We start from the raw sequence: 15,103 nt of genomic DNA, 5'->3' as shown, positions 1-15,103 counted from the left end.
ACTTTCAAAAGCTGGGAGGAGGGAGAGAAACAAAGGGTCTGTGTCTGTCTGTAGTCGTCTTGGCCGGGGATAGACCAGGAATGGAGTCTTAGAACTTTTAGTAAGTAATCTAGCTAGGTATGTGTTAGATTATGATTTCTTTAAATGGCTGAGAAAAGAATTGTGCTGAATAGAATAACTATTTCTGTCTGTGTATCTTTTTTGTAACTTAAGGTTTTGCCTAGAGGGGTTCTCTATGTTTTTGAATCTAATTACCCTGTAAGATATCTACCATCCTGATTTTACAGGGGGGATTTCTTTATTTCTATTTACTTCTATTTTTCATTAAAAGTCTTCTTGTAAAACACTGAATGCTTTTTCATTGTTCTCAGATCCAAGGGTTTGGGTCTGTGGTCACCTATGCAAATTGGTGAGGCTTTTTATCCAACATTTCCCAGGAAAGGGGGAGTGCAAGTGTTGGGAGGATTGTTCATTGTTCTTAAGATCCAAGGGTCTGGGTCTGTAGTCACCTAGGCAAATTGGTGAGGCTTTTTACCAAACCTTGTCCAGGAAGTGGGGTGCAAGGTTTTGGGAAGTATTTTGGGGGGAAGGACGCGTCCAAACAGCTCTTCCCCAGTAACCAGTATTAGTTTGGTGGTGGTAGCGGCCAGTCCAAGGATAACGGGGGTAATATTTTGTACCTTGGGGAAGTTTTGACCTAAGCTGGTAAAGATAAGCTTAGGAGGTTTTTCATGCAGGTCCCCACATCTGTACCCTAGAGTTCAGAGTGGGGGAGGAACCTTGACAAGGCCTTCTTAGAATCATAGAAGATTAGGGTTGGAAGAGACCTCAGGAGCTCATCTAGTCCAATCCCCTGCTCAAAGTAGGACCAACACCAACTAAATCATCCCAGCCAGGGCTTTGTCAAGCCTGACCTTAAAAACCTCTAAGGATGGAGATTCCACCACCTCCCTAGGTAACCCATTCCAGTGCTTCACCACCCTCCTAGTGAAATAGTCTTTCCTAATATCCAACCTGGACCTCCCACATTGCAACTTGAGACTATTGCTCCTTGTTCTGTCATCTGCCACCACTGAGAACAGCCTAGCTCCATCCTCTTTGGAACCCCCTTTCAAGTAGTCGAAGACTGCTCTCAAATCCCCTGTCACTTTTCTCTTCTGCAGACTAAATAACCCCAGTTCCCTCAGCCTCTCCGCGTAAGTCATGTGCCCCAGCCCCCTAATCATTTTCGTTGCCCTCTGCTGGACTCTCTCCAATTTGTCCACATCCCTTCTGTAGTGGGGGGACCAAAACTGGATGCAGTACTCCAGGTGTGGCCTCACCAGTGTTGAATAGAGGGGAATAATCACTTTCCTCGATCTGCTGGCAATGCTCCTACTAATATAGCCCAATATGCCGCTGGCCTTCTTGGCACATTGCTGACTCACATCCAGCTTCTCATCCACTGTAATCCCCAGGTCCTTTTCGTGATGGGTAGGCAATGAGCCCTCCTGACTGAGTTCACACTTTCAGAGTAAAACATTTTTTACAGTTGCAAAGCAAAATCTTAACCTTATAGGAGGTGATAAAGAAATCATAAGTGAGATTAATGGATGCAGCAACTTACAAACACTTCATAAAGTCTGCAAAAGGAAAAGGAGTACTTGTGGCACCTTAGAGACTAACAAATTTATTTCAGCATAAGCTTTCATGAGCTACAGCTCACTTCATGCATCCGATGAAGTGAGCTGTAGCTCACGAAAGCTTATGCTCAAATAAAATTGTTAGTCTCTAAGGTGCCACAAGTACTCCTTTTCTTTTTGCAGATACAGACTAACATGGCTGCTACTCTGAAACCGTTCATAAAGTCTAAACACTAAACACATTGTTATAAGTCCAATACCCATCTTAACCATACTATGAAAGACTTCATTCCAGCAACTAATTTGTCAGTGCTCAGCGGAGGCCTAAAGCCTTGGCAAGAGCTGGCACCTGGTCTGCCAGCATCACAACTGTCATGATGGTATCTGAGTACTTGTAAAAGCTTCACCCACAAATTAGGGAACAGCAGCTATAATATGTGGCTTCTTAGATCAATTACAACTAAGAGCCAGAGACTGAATTTCTGATTTGGAATGATCAGTAGTGAAATAGTTAATGATGAGATTTGTGTTGTCATCAGGCTTCAGAGTCAACATGCCATTGACCGAAATGGGACAGTCTACTCTTAACAAGTATTATTTTTGTTTGAATCTGCAACTTAGCAAGACAGCCCTGTATTGGTTTTCATTAAGAAGTTTTTCTGCATAAAGAATTAAACTTTTTTTTTTAAATGAAGGACTGACTTCTATAGAATCTGGTGAAGCACCCATCAAATTGCGGGTATGTTGAGCCATCATGTGCCAGCTTAATCCGGACCCTAGTTGTGGGAATGCAGTGCTAGTGAATGTTTGTCAGGCAGAAGTACTGGGAAGAGTTATACAATGGGGATTATAAAAGAAAGGAATGTGGAAGACATGGAAGATTGGAGTTTTAGTGGAGAGAGAGTGCGCTGGAAGGAGGGAAAGAAGTCAGAAGAAAGAAGGAAAGCTTTGGGAGCAGAATGGGTGGCCTTGAAGCAGAAAATAATTCCAAGGGGACTTTGGAACAGTGAGCAAGTCAAGGCAAAAGACCAAGAAGCAAAAACTATGGGTTATTCCTCTAGGCTAAACAATTATTCCTATGAACAATTATTCCAAAATCTTTTCCTGGGCTGTTAGTAAAGACAGACCCTTGGGTAAAATTTCCAGAAATGGCTTAGTGATTTAGGAGCTCAAGCCCCATTTTTAAAAGTGACTCAGACACTTAGTAGCCTACATCTCATAGAAAGTCATTGGTACCACAGAGGAGAATGGGAATGCAAGGCAACAGAACTACAACTCCTCTGAGCCATTGCACCTACGTTACTAATTAGCTCTTGAACATTTTCCCTTTAGCCTTGTTTTCATTTTCCAATAGAGCATCGGAATAAGATATGAAGATACTAATAGTGACTACAGCATGGAGGAGATATAAATGTACATGTTTATATAACTAGCATCAAGCAAATTAGTGGCATTTTACCAACAGACTGAATCTGGTCTTTGAACTTCCTCCCGTTGTTCCTGGTACTGTGTCTGACAAAGGTTCTGGTGTCCACTGAGAGAGACACAAAGTGCAGCAGGTGCTTGATTGACTGCATTCGTTTTTTTGCTTGGGTGCGCCAATTGCTGTGAGCCGTAAGCAATCCACTGACTAAAATGAAATGTTGCAACTGCTCAGAGTAGATTGTATTGTTCTATCATTAGCTTACTTATTCATGATTCTCTTCGGCTAAGGAGCTCTATTAAAATTTTCCAGCCAGCCCCTACATTAGCTGAACTCTTTATTGTCTTCTGTGTTCCAAGATTGGCTCCCCTGTTTTCCCAAACAGGCCTCAGCATGTCGATAGATATATTAGAACACTCTCCTGTTGTTTCTGTAAGGCACTCTTGTTCATGGGATTAATTCCTGCTCTTCATTTTAAAGATCAAATACTCTATAAATTAATCCATTTCTAAATCAGCCATTGTGGGAGAAATTGTGACACTTCCCATCTGCAGGACGTATTCAAGCAGATAGCTTTGAAAAGTGAAATAGGATGACTTAAAAAAAATATGTTTAAAAAACCATTCTCAGTTCATTGTCCTTTAGGGTCAATGTTCAATTTCTCTCTTTGCACACATACAGGGTACAGACTGCAGAGCGAGATTAACAAGCACAGAAGAAACACACATAGTGATTCATCATCACAACAAAGGATGGCAACATTTTATCAGGAATTTCAGATGCCTGTGGCCTTAGCACAATTATATGGAGATAAATTGTTCAGTTTGCTCTGTGCAAAGTGGGAGAATGTGGTGCAGACTAGTAGAAAACCATTGCTGCTGGTCATTGCAATGTATGCAAATTATCCTTTTGTAGTGTGGCATATGTACTATTCGCCTTTCTTTGTGATTTTGTTCCATGCTTGTCAATAATTTTATAATGGCAATACCTCTCAAAGACTTCTCAAAGGAGAAGGCAGAGGGGGCAACCTTTAATTATCTAGAGTTTAGTTAGTTCCAAAGAATTGTCTCTGCTTGGTATTTCTCACTGAGAAAAGACTAATATCAGCATCTTCTTGAATAATTGGGTTTGGCCCTGTTGTGTTCAGTCATCTGGAGGGCAGTTTAGTTTATTTGAGTTTCCTCCCAGAGGACCATTTTTCTGCAGAAAAATCAAGGCTGAGAGGTGCTTACACTGCAGTTTCCTTCTCTGGTACCAGAAGTACAGAAGACCCATCATGAGTAATCACTACTAAAAGACAATACTGTAACCCACTGCTCAAGACTTGCATGCCTGAGAGACACAAGACTTACGGCTAAACTACTGCAGAGAACAGCAGGTAACATTTACTGTCACAAATCTCCACTATGTTCCAATGACTGTATTTTCTCTGGTTAAGTGGGACCTAGAGAGCACAAGTCTACTTAAAATAAGTGGGGTTATATAACCATGCTAGCAGAGAGACCAGGTATATATCTTTTATAGGATCAACTTCTGTTGCGGAGAGACGCAAACTTTTGAGCTTTCACAGAGCTTTTCTTCAGGTCTGGGAAATATACTCTTGAGGCCTTGGCTACACTTGCAAGTTAGAGCGCATTAAATCAGCCCTGGGCACCTTAACTCCTGAGATGTCCACACTAGCAAGGCATGTAGAGTGCCTGGACCCTGCAGCTGGAGTGCTCCTGATAATCCACCTCCATGAGAAGCATAGAGCTTGCTGCGCCCCGGCTGAAATGCCCGGGTGTCAGTGTGGATGATGTGTTGCGTTATTGCACTGTGATTGGCCTTCGGAAATGTCCCATAATCCCTTGAAGTCAAGTGGCCACTCGTCTCATTGTTTTGAACTCGGCTGCAGGCATGTGGATATCCCCTTTCAAAGCTCCGTTTCTGACACCCAGCCTGCTTATCTGCTCCTGGACAAAGCAACCGTTACTGTGGAATGCTGCTGCTGCTGAGACAGGCACTGTGTGTGTGTGTGTGAGAGAGAGAGAGAGAGAGAAGTGGGGGTGGGTCCTGATGTCAGGGTTTCCCCCTTCCCTCTGCTGCTGTCTGAACTTACAAGACACCATGCTGACACACCCTCTGCCCCGCAAAACACAGTCTGTCTGTCCCCCCACATACACACAACACACTCCCTGTCACACTCCATTCCCCCACCCCCGCTTTTGAAAAGCAGGCTGCAGCCACTTGCACACACTGGGGTAGCTACCACAATGCACGGCTCTCTGTGGCGTTGCAAGAGTTGCTAACGTGGCCGCCCCACTGCGCTTGCAACTGACAGCGTGAGCACACGGCAGCGCTTTCCCTGCTGCGGCCTCCAAGGGCTGGTTTCACTCCCCGCGCTCTACATCTGCAAGTGGAGCCATGCCCTGAGTGTCACAGCTAAGTACAAGGTGGAGCAGATTGGTTAGCATAAGTAGTTAACATATTTCAAGGGACCATTCAAGGTGAAGTGGCCTGTTAACATCCATCCAGTCATAGGGGAGAAAAGAAGGGGGAGGGAAAAGCACGGGGGGGGGAGAGCGCGCGGGGATTTAGTGGGTTATACATTGTTATAATAAACCATAATTCCCATGTCTCTATTCAGTCCAATCCATGCTAGCAGGGCAAGCTTTCTACAAGATACCTTACATTCAGGGAGCTGCCATTCTTTACACTACTTACAGAACTCAGCCAAGGAAATTTATGTTATGAGAGACAATAAAAAAAATTAATTCCTGGTATAATTACATTGTCAGTGGAGTTACACCTTAGTTCTTAATCCTTTTGCCTCTTCCTCAACATGCCAGAGTCCGAATTTGGTTTTGGAAAAGTTAGAGCCTTCTCTACCAACAAACCATGAACAATGTTGTTGCTTTTTAAAATATATCTTCCTGTTAACAATACGAAATAAAAAAATCACCATTTTTATTAATTTCTGGATTAATTTGTTGATTGGTTTTATACTAGAGCACTGTGCTCTGGGTTAAGAGTTTGGACTCCTAAATGACTACAGTATCAGGATTAGCAAAGGGAGAATCACCATTAAGAAAATCATGAGGTTTGGAGACTCTAGGACCACATGAGTAATAAGAACCAGAACTGAAGTACTCACAAGTTCTCAATTGTCCTTGTATTAAGAATCTTACTAAGCCAATAAACAATATCAAAAACACGGCAATACAGCAGGAAAGTAAGGGGTAAAACAGCATGTCTAGTCCTAATACTGGCATCTCTTACATTTCCTGGTACAGACCCTGAGAAGTCAATCATTATTATCATTATTATCATCATCATCATTACCAGTAGTTGTCATCCTGGCATCTCTTTCCCTCAAGGCACACAGTCCAGGATACAGCCTTTAAAGTGTGTTACCCTAATGCCCCCTGTACCATATGTTTATGCATAATGGTTTCAGCTCCTTTTCTTTATCTGTACTTCCACCCTCCACTAATTTCAGGGTGCCTTGTTTTTCATAGGCTAACTCCCTAGTTCCTCTTTCATTCATTAGCATTTATGTCAATGAGTTACTATGGTAACATGCGGTCCTTGCAGAATTCCTCAAGATGTTATTACTGGTCATCATGTGATACTAACTGATACATTGTGACATATTTTCCAGTCTATTGCTGCATAGTTGCCAGAACATCAGCACCTTAACATATCTTTTACCGTAATTTTACACTTTACGGATACAGAGTTATCTCTCAGTCAACTAGTCATGCTGACCTGTTTCTGGCCTGAGGCCTTCTATGGCCAAGCTATATCTTACAGACCTAGAGCCTATAGGCCTTGCATGACAGCCTTATCTTTCTTAAATACCTAATACACACTCATCAGTGATACATATGTATTAGTCCCTTACCCCTCTGGTGTCAGCCTACTTATATTTTACCACTTAAACCTCCAACTCAAATCTAATCTAATACCCCACATCAATTACACAAGTATACAATTATATATATATATTTAGTTACAATTTCCTACCTCAACTTGTGTTTCTGACTCAGGTCTTTTCCTCCATCTTACTAGCTTGCATTACTTGCTGACCATATTTTCTGTTTCTGTAATTTATTTTGTCTTTCTTATATCATTCTTCTGCCACAATACCCATCGAGGGCAGCAGGAAACTGCCTGTATTGCCAATATCATGTTGAAGTGGTCATCACCAGATCTGCAAGGGAACCACTTTAGTAATTTTTTCTGTAGGTTAGCCCCTAATTGCTTTTATGAGGCTTCAGAAATTCTGCCAATCTGGTCCCCTCTTCCAAAAAGGGTATCCACACTTCTCAGTCAGGTGTGGCAGGGAACTTTAGGGGTGCACAGTATCCCAGCTGTGTCACTGCTCCATCTTTAAAGAACTGATATATCCAGAACAAAGGATTTTGGGCGTGATTTGTGAACTAATGGTGCATGCTGAAGAAACAGGTAGACCAGGGGTGGGCAAACTTTTTGGGCTGAGGGCAACATCTGGGTGGGGAGATTGTATGCAGGGCCGGGGCGGGGGTTGGAGTGCGTAAGGGAGTGTGGCGTGTGGGAGGGGGTGCGGTGTGCAGGAACAGGCTCAAGGCAAGGGATTGGGGCAGAGGAGGGGTGAGGAGTGCATGAGGGGGCTCAGGGAAGGGGGTTGGGGTGCAGGAGGGGGCTCAGGGCAGGAGTCCAGGAAGGGTGCAGACTGCGGGAGGCAGCTCAGGGTAGGGGATTGGGGTGCAGGAGGGGTGCAGGGTGCGACAGGGGGCTCAGGGCAGGGAGTTGGGGTGTAGGAGGGGTGTGAGGTGCAGGCAGGAGGCTTAGGGCAGGGAGCTGGGGGGTGGGCTCTGGGGTGGCAGCGGTGTGCATCAGGGCCAGGGCAGGCTCCCTGCATGCCTGCCCTGGCCCCACATGGTGCCGCTCTGGGAAGCGGCCAGAACCACACCCCTGCATGGCCCCCCCACCGCTTGCCACAGCTCCAGGTACCTCCCCCGAAGCTCCCATTGGCCACGGTTCCTTGTTCCCGGCCAATGGGAGCTGCAGGGGACAGTGCCTTGAGGCAAGGGCAACGCATGGAGGCCTCTGCCCCCCCTGCCCAGGGGCCCCAGGGACGTGCTGCAGGCCACTTCTGAGAGTGGCGTGGGGCCTGCAGCACCATGGGGGGCAATCCTGCGGGCCAGATCCAAAGCCCTGAGGGGCCAATTCGGCCCGCAGGCCATAGTTTGCCCACCCCTAAGGTAGACACTTATGGAGGAAATGCTTGAAATGGAACATTCAAATCTTTTCTCCTCTGGCAGAGAGGAGGGAATTGAACCTTGGCTGTCCCATTCCAGGAGAGTGCTCTAACCACTGAGCTGAAAGTTATATGGTGACCACCATCCCCTCCCCCAGGCATTTGGTGTGGAGCAAAGCAGACACTTAACTCATTTCTTTGAGAAGTGACTTAGCCACCTAAGCTGCCGGATTCCAGGTGGTGGGTTCACATCTCTGAATCGCTAAGCAAAAATAGGTGCCTCCCTGCAGCCTGGATTTCGGTGCCTATCTCTGAGAGAGGAGTGGGCTGACAACGCTCTTGTCAGCATCTCCCATGGGCTGGTTTAGGCAGCATTCTATCTCGCCTTGTGGCTTTTGTGGATCACATTCCAAAGAGACTGTCTCTTCCCATTCAATGTACTGGGAGCCTAGGCACCTAACTCAGGCTTTGTGGATCTGTTTTTTTTTTTGTTTGTTTGTTTTTTTAAGGCACCTAAAGGTTAGGCACTGTGATGCTCAGCATTGCAACACCTAAGTCCCTTTGTGCTTCCCGCCGCTAGCTCTCAGCCCTGTTCAGCCTGCTAGCTCGGGAAGGTCAGTGGACTAAGCCCTCTGCTGGTCTCCCAGCCAATTCCTCTCTTTTCCCACGGAGGGCCTGCAGAGCTTGTGGCTCTCTGCAGACTCTGTCTCTCTCAGGCAGCTCTCACATGCTCATTTCTTTGCTCTTCCAGTCCGTGCTCCCAGGCAGGCTTGACTCACTAGGTCTCTCTCTCTTCTCAGCTCCAGGTGCCCTCTTTTAAGCTAGCTGGGCATGAGAGGGGGTGTTACGAATTATACCTGATAGGACACGCACACAAATGCTATGAATTACACCTGGTAGGACACGCACACAAATGCTGTGAATTATATCTGATAGGTCACGCACAGTTCGAATCTAGGCTGAGGCACATAAACAAAGTCCACAACTGCAGAGTTCCCAAAAAACACTAAGTTTATTACGCTTGAGCGTGGTGCCCCCCTGCTAGCCAGGAGGGGACCCCGAATACAGATTATACAAAGGTTATATACTTTTTAGCAAAGCATGTTGCCCTTAGCAAAGCATGTTGCCCTCGTGCATCGGAAACCTTAGCCAATAAACAAACCCTTTTCTTATCTACCACCTATCCCTGCTTGGTGCATTCCTCGTGCTAAACCAGTATGTTAATTACATAGCATGGTCCTAAAGCCATGCATCAGTAACTTTTATTATCAGGATGGAAGGCCTCACATCAAAGGCCAGGAGATAGGGAGTTAGGGACTGACCAAAAAAACAGATACTGGGAGTCAAGGCAGGCTGGAGACAAGGAGGAGGATTTTCACAGGAATGCAGTATCTAAGGAACACGCCTCCTGGTGCATGATGTGCTTGTTTTTGGACAATGGTGGGCCCCAAACCAAAATGGAGTCACATGTGCTAACTTTTCCTTAACAGGGGACACTTTATCTTTACGATTACATCATATCTAGCATATTCACAACTCTGCAAAATTCCACTGACAAACAATTGTTGGAGTCATTTATGCTCTAAACCAGAGGTTTTCCAAACAGGGGCCTGTGAACTACTGTGGTGGTCTGCTGATCACTTGCTTATGGTCTATAGACAACTGGCTGGTTACATGGTGCTGATTTTCATGCCTCGTTTCCTACAAAGGGAAACAGAAAAGATTGGCAAAGGAGATTAAAAGAAGAGTAAAAGTAGGCAGTGTGATTAACATCTTTTCTTATCATGCTAACAAAAGCAAAATATTATACCTGGGGCAGGAAGCCTATTATCAAGGTTGCCTGTTTCCAGTTGCTTATAACTTTGCCAGACTTTAACCACTCATGTTGAAATGTTATATATATGCATCTGCCTCAGGCTTATTATTATTTGTTTTTGTAAAATTTCAGCCCGAACTGTTATTTTTCTGAGAACAAGGCTAGGGGAAAAATACATTGTTTCTCCCATATTAAAAAAATTCCTTGTGACCTTTTCCTCTAAAAGATTTAGCACTTTCATGCTCTGGAGCAGGGACCTGACATTTGGCAGAAGGTGACCTTTCTATCAGGGTGTGCCTTTTTTCTTCCCCAGGAAAATCTGCCCACATTTGGCCAATTCATAAGCCTTTGGGGAAAAAAACAATCACAGTTCACACATGCTCATAGAAACTTCTTTGATTTTAGCAGCTAAAATCTCTGAAGATGCTGTCCTCACTGAGCATGCTTGAGCCTTTCACAGCTCTCAGTGCTGACCAGATTGTGCATGCACCAGTCCCACAGAGCCACTGAGTATGCTCCAACCCATCACAGGTCCTACCTGCGATCAGACTGCTCCTGTGTCATCCCCACAGAGCAACTGAGCATTCTCCATCCACCCATAGGACTCCTTCAGTGCACTGGCTGGGCATGCTCTGTGAATGAATCTCTCTTGTATAGTGAAGGAGACTGTTGTCAGTAGGACTCCTGCTTCATCTGTGCAGAAGCTGGAAGGTGTGTCATGAATGAGGCAGGGGATGACAGGAAGAGAAAGGAAGGTTTCATGGTTAAGGCAGGTGAACGCTGCCCTGGAGAACTGGATTCTTTCCTTGCCTCTACCACAAAGTTCCTATGTGATCCTGGGCTAGTCACTTAAACCAAACTTTTCACAGGTGGTCACTAATTACGTGTTCCTTATTCTCTGGGTGCCTGACTTGAGACCCTGGGCTCTGATTTGAAGAACTGCTGAGCACTAACAGCTGCAATTGAAGTCAATGGGAGCTGTGCTTTGAACATAGAAAGTGCTATGTACTCTAAAAAAATCAGGTCCTATGTGTCTCAAATTGGGCACTCAAAACTAGTGGAAACTTTTGTCCTTAACCTTTCTGTGCCTCATCCCCGTTTTACAGATGGGGGACTAATAATACTCCCTCATCTCATCCCTGTTGTAAAGATTAACTAATTAATGTTTGTGAAATACACAAATATTATTGTGATAAGCACCTGTCAGAGGGAAGCCCCACCTGGAACACTGTCCAGCAAGCTGCAACATGTTTGCTTCAATTTCCCTCCTTTAGGGTGACCAGTAACTCCATGCATGCTTTCTTGACTCCCTAAGATCCTCCTTGGGGCCAGTTTGTTACTAAAATATAGTTCAAATAATCAATAACAAAAGCCCCAAACATAGTCCATTTCTCACACCCAGTGTATATAGTCCTTACAATCCCACATCCTCCTGACCATTGACATAGCAAATACCACAGCTTCCGCCACACCTAGGCTCTTCTTCACTCCACTCCTGTCCTTTTACCAGGGCAGCCACTCCAGCCCTTCCTGCAGGAGTGCAACCGTGCTCTTCCCATCAAGAACACAGCTCCCCTGCAAGCCTCTGTGCTGGGAGTTCATCCTCACCAGAGAATCATGCCTCACTTCACCTGTTCCATTACGGTCTGATCTCAGAGACAGGCCAACAAGTAGGCCCTTCCAGTGATCACCTGGCTCCAGCTCTCCAACATGGAGATGTCAGCGGGTAAGTCCCTCCATTACTCCTGTGCCTTCAGCCCTCCCCAACCTTCTGGCCTGGGCACGTTAGCTGGCAAATCACTCTCCTGCCTTCAGCCTTCCCCCAGGAAAATATGTAACTTCCTACAGGGACCTCCTAGATTCTGGCAACTTTCACTTGCCAATCTCCTGACTCTTTCAAGATGTTGCCAGGCAGTTGCCTCTTTCCTGACTGATGCAGGCAGCTCTCACCTGCCCCTTTTCCTGACAGGGTGTCTACTGTCTCAGTCTCTCCACATTTATATGGCTTGGGCGCTTTCTTATAACCCTAACTGGGAAGTAGCTGAGTTGCGGCTGCTGTATTCTTAGGCGGAGCATTCATTTGATTTTAAACAAGACACAGTCTTCTTTTGGGTTGTTTGTCCCCTGTCTGGTACTGAGACAAAACTAGATGTCAGATGTAGATGTCTGACAGAGGACACAATTTGGAAGAGTGCACTGCACTTCCTCCCACCGGTGTGACCTTGCACTCACAGTGCATACAAAGTCACACCCCAGCAGGGGGCGGGGGAAGAGGCACATGCCATTCCTGGAAGTACCAAACTATTCAGCATTCTGGGAATGTGTCAGTGGCCACCCTAACTAGCTTCTTCCTTCTTAAATGAAGAGCCACCTTGTGACAGCACCACAGAAAAGCCCATGAGAAAATTAATAATTCTATCTTCAAACCAGGGTTTGAATAGTGAGCAGTCAGTAAAGCATGGGGTCCCACACTGAGCAATGAGGAGAAAACAAAATATTGAATAACTGCTTGTCAGGTGAGCACCGTCCATTCTGTACACTAAATGAGGCAGGGGTCCTCTGGAAAAAATAGTATGTGATCATTAAATTAAAATTATCATAATACATATGCACAAGGGGGGCCAATTAAGATTGAACAGACAACCTTTATTCTAGCATTTCCTAACTTTGGAGTACTTGACTTTAACATCTTAATAATGTTCATGTAATGTAGTGTCCTATGTGCAATATATATATATATATATATCAGGGGTGGCCAACCTGAGCCTGAGAAGGAGCCAGAATTTACCAATGTACATTGCCAAACAGCCACAGTAATACGTCAGCAGCCCCGCATCACCCCCCCGGCCCCACTCCTAGCACCTCCTGCCCACCAGCTGACTCACCGATCAGCGCCTCCCCCATCCTCCCAATCAGCTGTTTCATGGTGAGCAGGGGAAGGAGCGAGGGCATAGCAGGCTCAGGGGAGGGGGTGGGAAGGGGTGGAGTGGGGGCAGGGCTTGTGGCAGAGCCAGGGGCTGAGCAGTGAGCACCCCCTGGCCCATTGGAAAGTTGGCACCGGTAGCTCCAGCCCCGGAGTCGGTGCCTATACAAGGAGCTCCATATTCACTTCTGAAGAGCCGCATGTGGCTCTGGAGCCACAGGTTGGCCACCCCGATATATATACACACACACGCACACACTCGGCAGGTAGCGACACCTATAGTTACGTTTGCCCAACACTTTCGATTACAAGATCCTGTTTTCAGTTGCTTATAACTTTGCCAAACTTAAACCAGTTGAGGTAAAATTTTCCACATCAGATGTCTGCCTCAGGCTGAATTAATTTAGGAAGTTTCCGCTAAAATGGTTCAGTTGTTTCTGAGAATGAGATGCGGGGGGGGGGGGGGGGGAATAGATTGTTTTCCCCATGTCAAAAAAATTCTTACAAACATTTCACTGAGAAGCTCAACTCTCTGAGTTCCACAGAGGCTGTTTCCTCCTTCTCCTTCAGGCTGCCTGGGCAACAACAGGGGCAAGGATTGCAGGAAAAGAAAGGGTGGTATTGTGGTTAATGTGACTGAATGCCACACTGGTGAATAGGACTCTATCACTGCCTCTGCCACAGCGTTCCCAAGGGATGCTGGGCAAGTTATGTAAACCAAATTTTCCATAGGTGGCCACCGTGTGCTCTTAATTCTCAGGGTTCCCAGTTTGAGAGACCTGGGGTCTGATTTGCAGAAGTGCTGAGCACTGACAGTTGCAGCTGTGGTCAATGGGACCTGTGCTTCGAACCAGCTGTGCTGACTTTCTAATCTGCCGGGGGTACTCAACCCCCTGGCTCTGCCCCAGCCCCTGCCCCCCACTCCACTTCTTTCCCCAAGTCCCCACCCCTGCCCCCCTCTTCCCACCCCTGCTTTGTCCCTGCCCTGCCCCTACTCCACCCCTTCCTACAAGCCCCCGCCCCTGCCCTGCCCCACCTCTTCATGCCCCCTTCCCACAAGCGCGCCCCATCCCTGCTCCTCCCTCTCCCCCTCACCCCCAGCCCCTCCTGCACACCGCAGTACAGCTGATGGCAGTGGGCAGGAGGCACTGGGAGGGCGGGTGAGGTGCTGATCGGCAGGCGGGAGGCATTGGCGGCGGGAGCTGGCTGCTGGTGGGTGCTCAGCATCCACTATTTTCCCGCATGAGTCCTCCAGCCTTGGAGCACCCAAGGAGTAGGTGCCTATGCTTTGAACGTATAAACTGCTCTAAAATACAGAGTACTCAGAAAAATCAAGTCCCAGGTTTCACAGATTGGGCACCAAAATCACCCGACACTTTAGCCAACACTTTAGACAATTTTGATCTTAATCTCTGTGCCTCAGTCCCCATCTGTAAAATGGGGATAATAATGCCACCGCACCTCAAAGGGATATTGTGAAGATAAATGCATTAACATTTGCAAAGCACTAAGATACTGCAGTGATAGCACCACAGAGAAGCCCATGAGAAAATTAATAATTCTGTACTCTGTGTAGGGTTTGGATGGTGTACAGTAAATTCGGTCTGGGGCCACACATTGAATGATGAGGATAAAAAGAAATATTGAACAAATAAACATGCAGTGAGCACCATCCATCCAGTGCACTGAAAGAGGCAGGAGTCCTGTGGAAAAAACAAACAGTAATTAAAGATTGTATCATAATGCATACGTACAAGGGCTGAATTATGGTTGCATGGGCCACAATACCGGTATTTCCTAATCGTTGAGCACTTGATTTTGCAACCTTAATGTTCTCACAATGCTTTTTAGGATGGAACTTTTAGTAGTAGGGTCCACACGGCCAGTTAGTGCATGGCAAACTAATGCACTGTAGATTTGCACCCTGGCTTGCCATGCACTAAAATCACCCTGTAGAGAAGTCCTTTGATTCTATCTCTGGCTCTTCCTCACACTTCCTGTGTGACTTTGGGCAAGCCATTTTCTCTCTCTGTGACTTCATTTCATCCTGTGTAAAATGACGCTTCCCAGCCTCAGAAAGGAATAATGAGGCTAAATT

At 46.0% G+C, this 15,103-nt stretch overlaps 1 protein-coding gene across 1 annotated transcript in view; it reads right to left on the bottom strand.

Annotated features, from left to right (window-relative positions):
- TUNAR (transmembrane neural differentiation associated intracellular calcium regulator) overlaps nt 1–6,396 on the bottom strand; it is a 67,857-nt gene extending 61,461 nt beyond the window's left edge. The window contains exon 1 of the mRNA XM_073350717.1: nt 6,367–6,396. Within this exon, the coding sequence (XP_073206818.1) occupies nt 6,367–6,379 (13 nt within the window). The 5' untranslated portion in view covers nt 6,380–6,396. The remainder of the gene's footprint in view (nt 1–6,366) is intronic.
- Nucleotides 6,397–15,103: the final 8,707 nt, after the last annotated feature.

Source organism: Lepidochelys kempii, chromosome 6 (assembly GCF_965140265.1).
Source record: "Lepidochelys kempii isolate rLepKem1 chromosome 6, rLepKem1.hap2, whole genome shotgun sequence".
Classification (NCBI taxonomy): Eukaryota; Metazoa; Chordata; order Testudines; family Cheloniidae; genus Lepidochelys; species Lepidochelys kempii.
The sequence above is the reverse complement of the archived record's forward strand: the minus strand, read 5'-3'. Positions and strand labels throughout refer to the sequence as shown.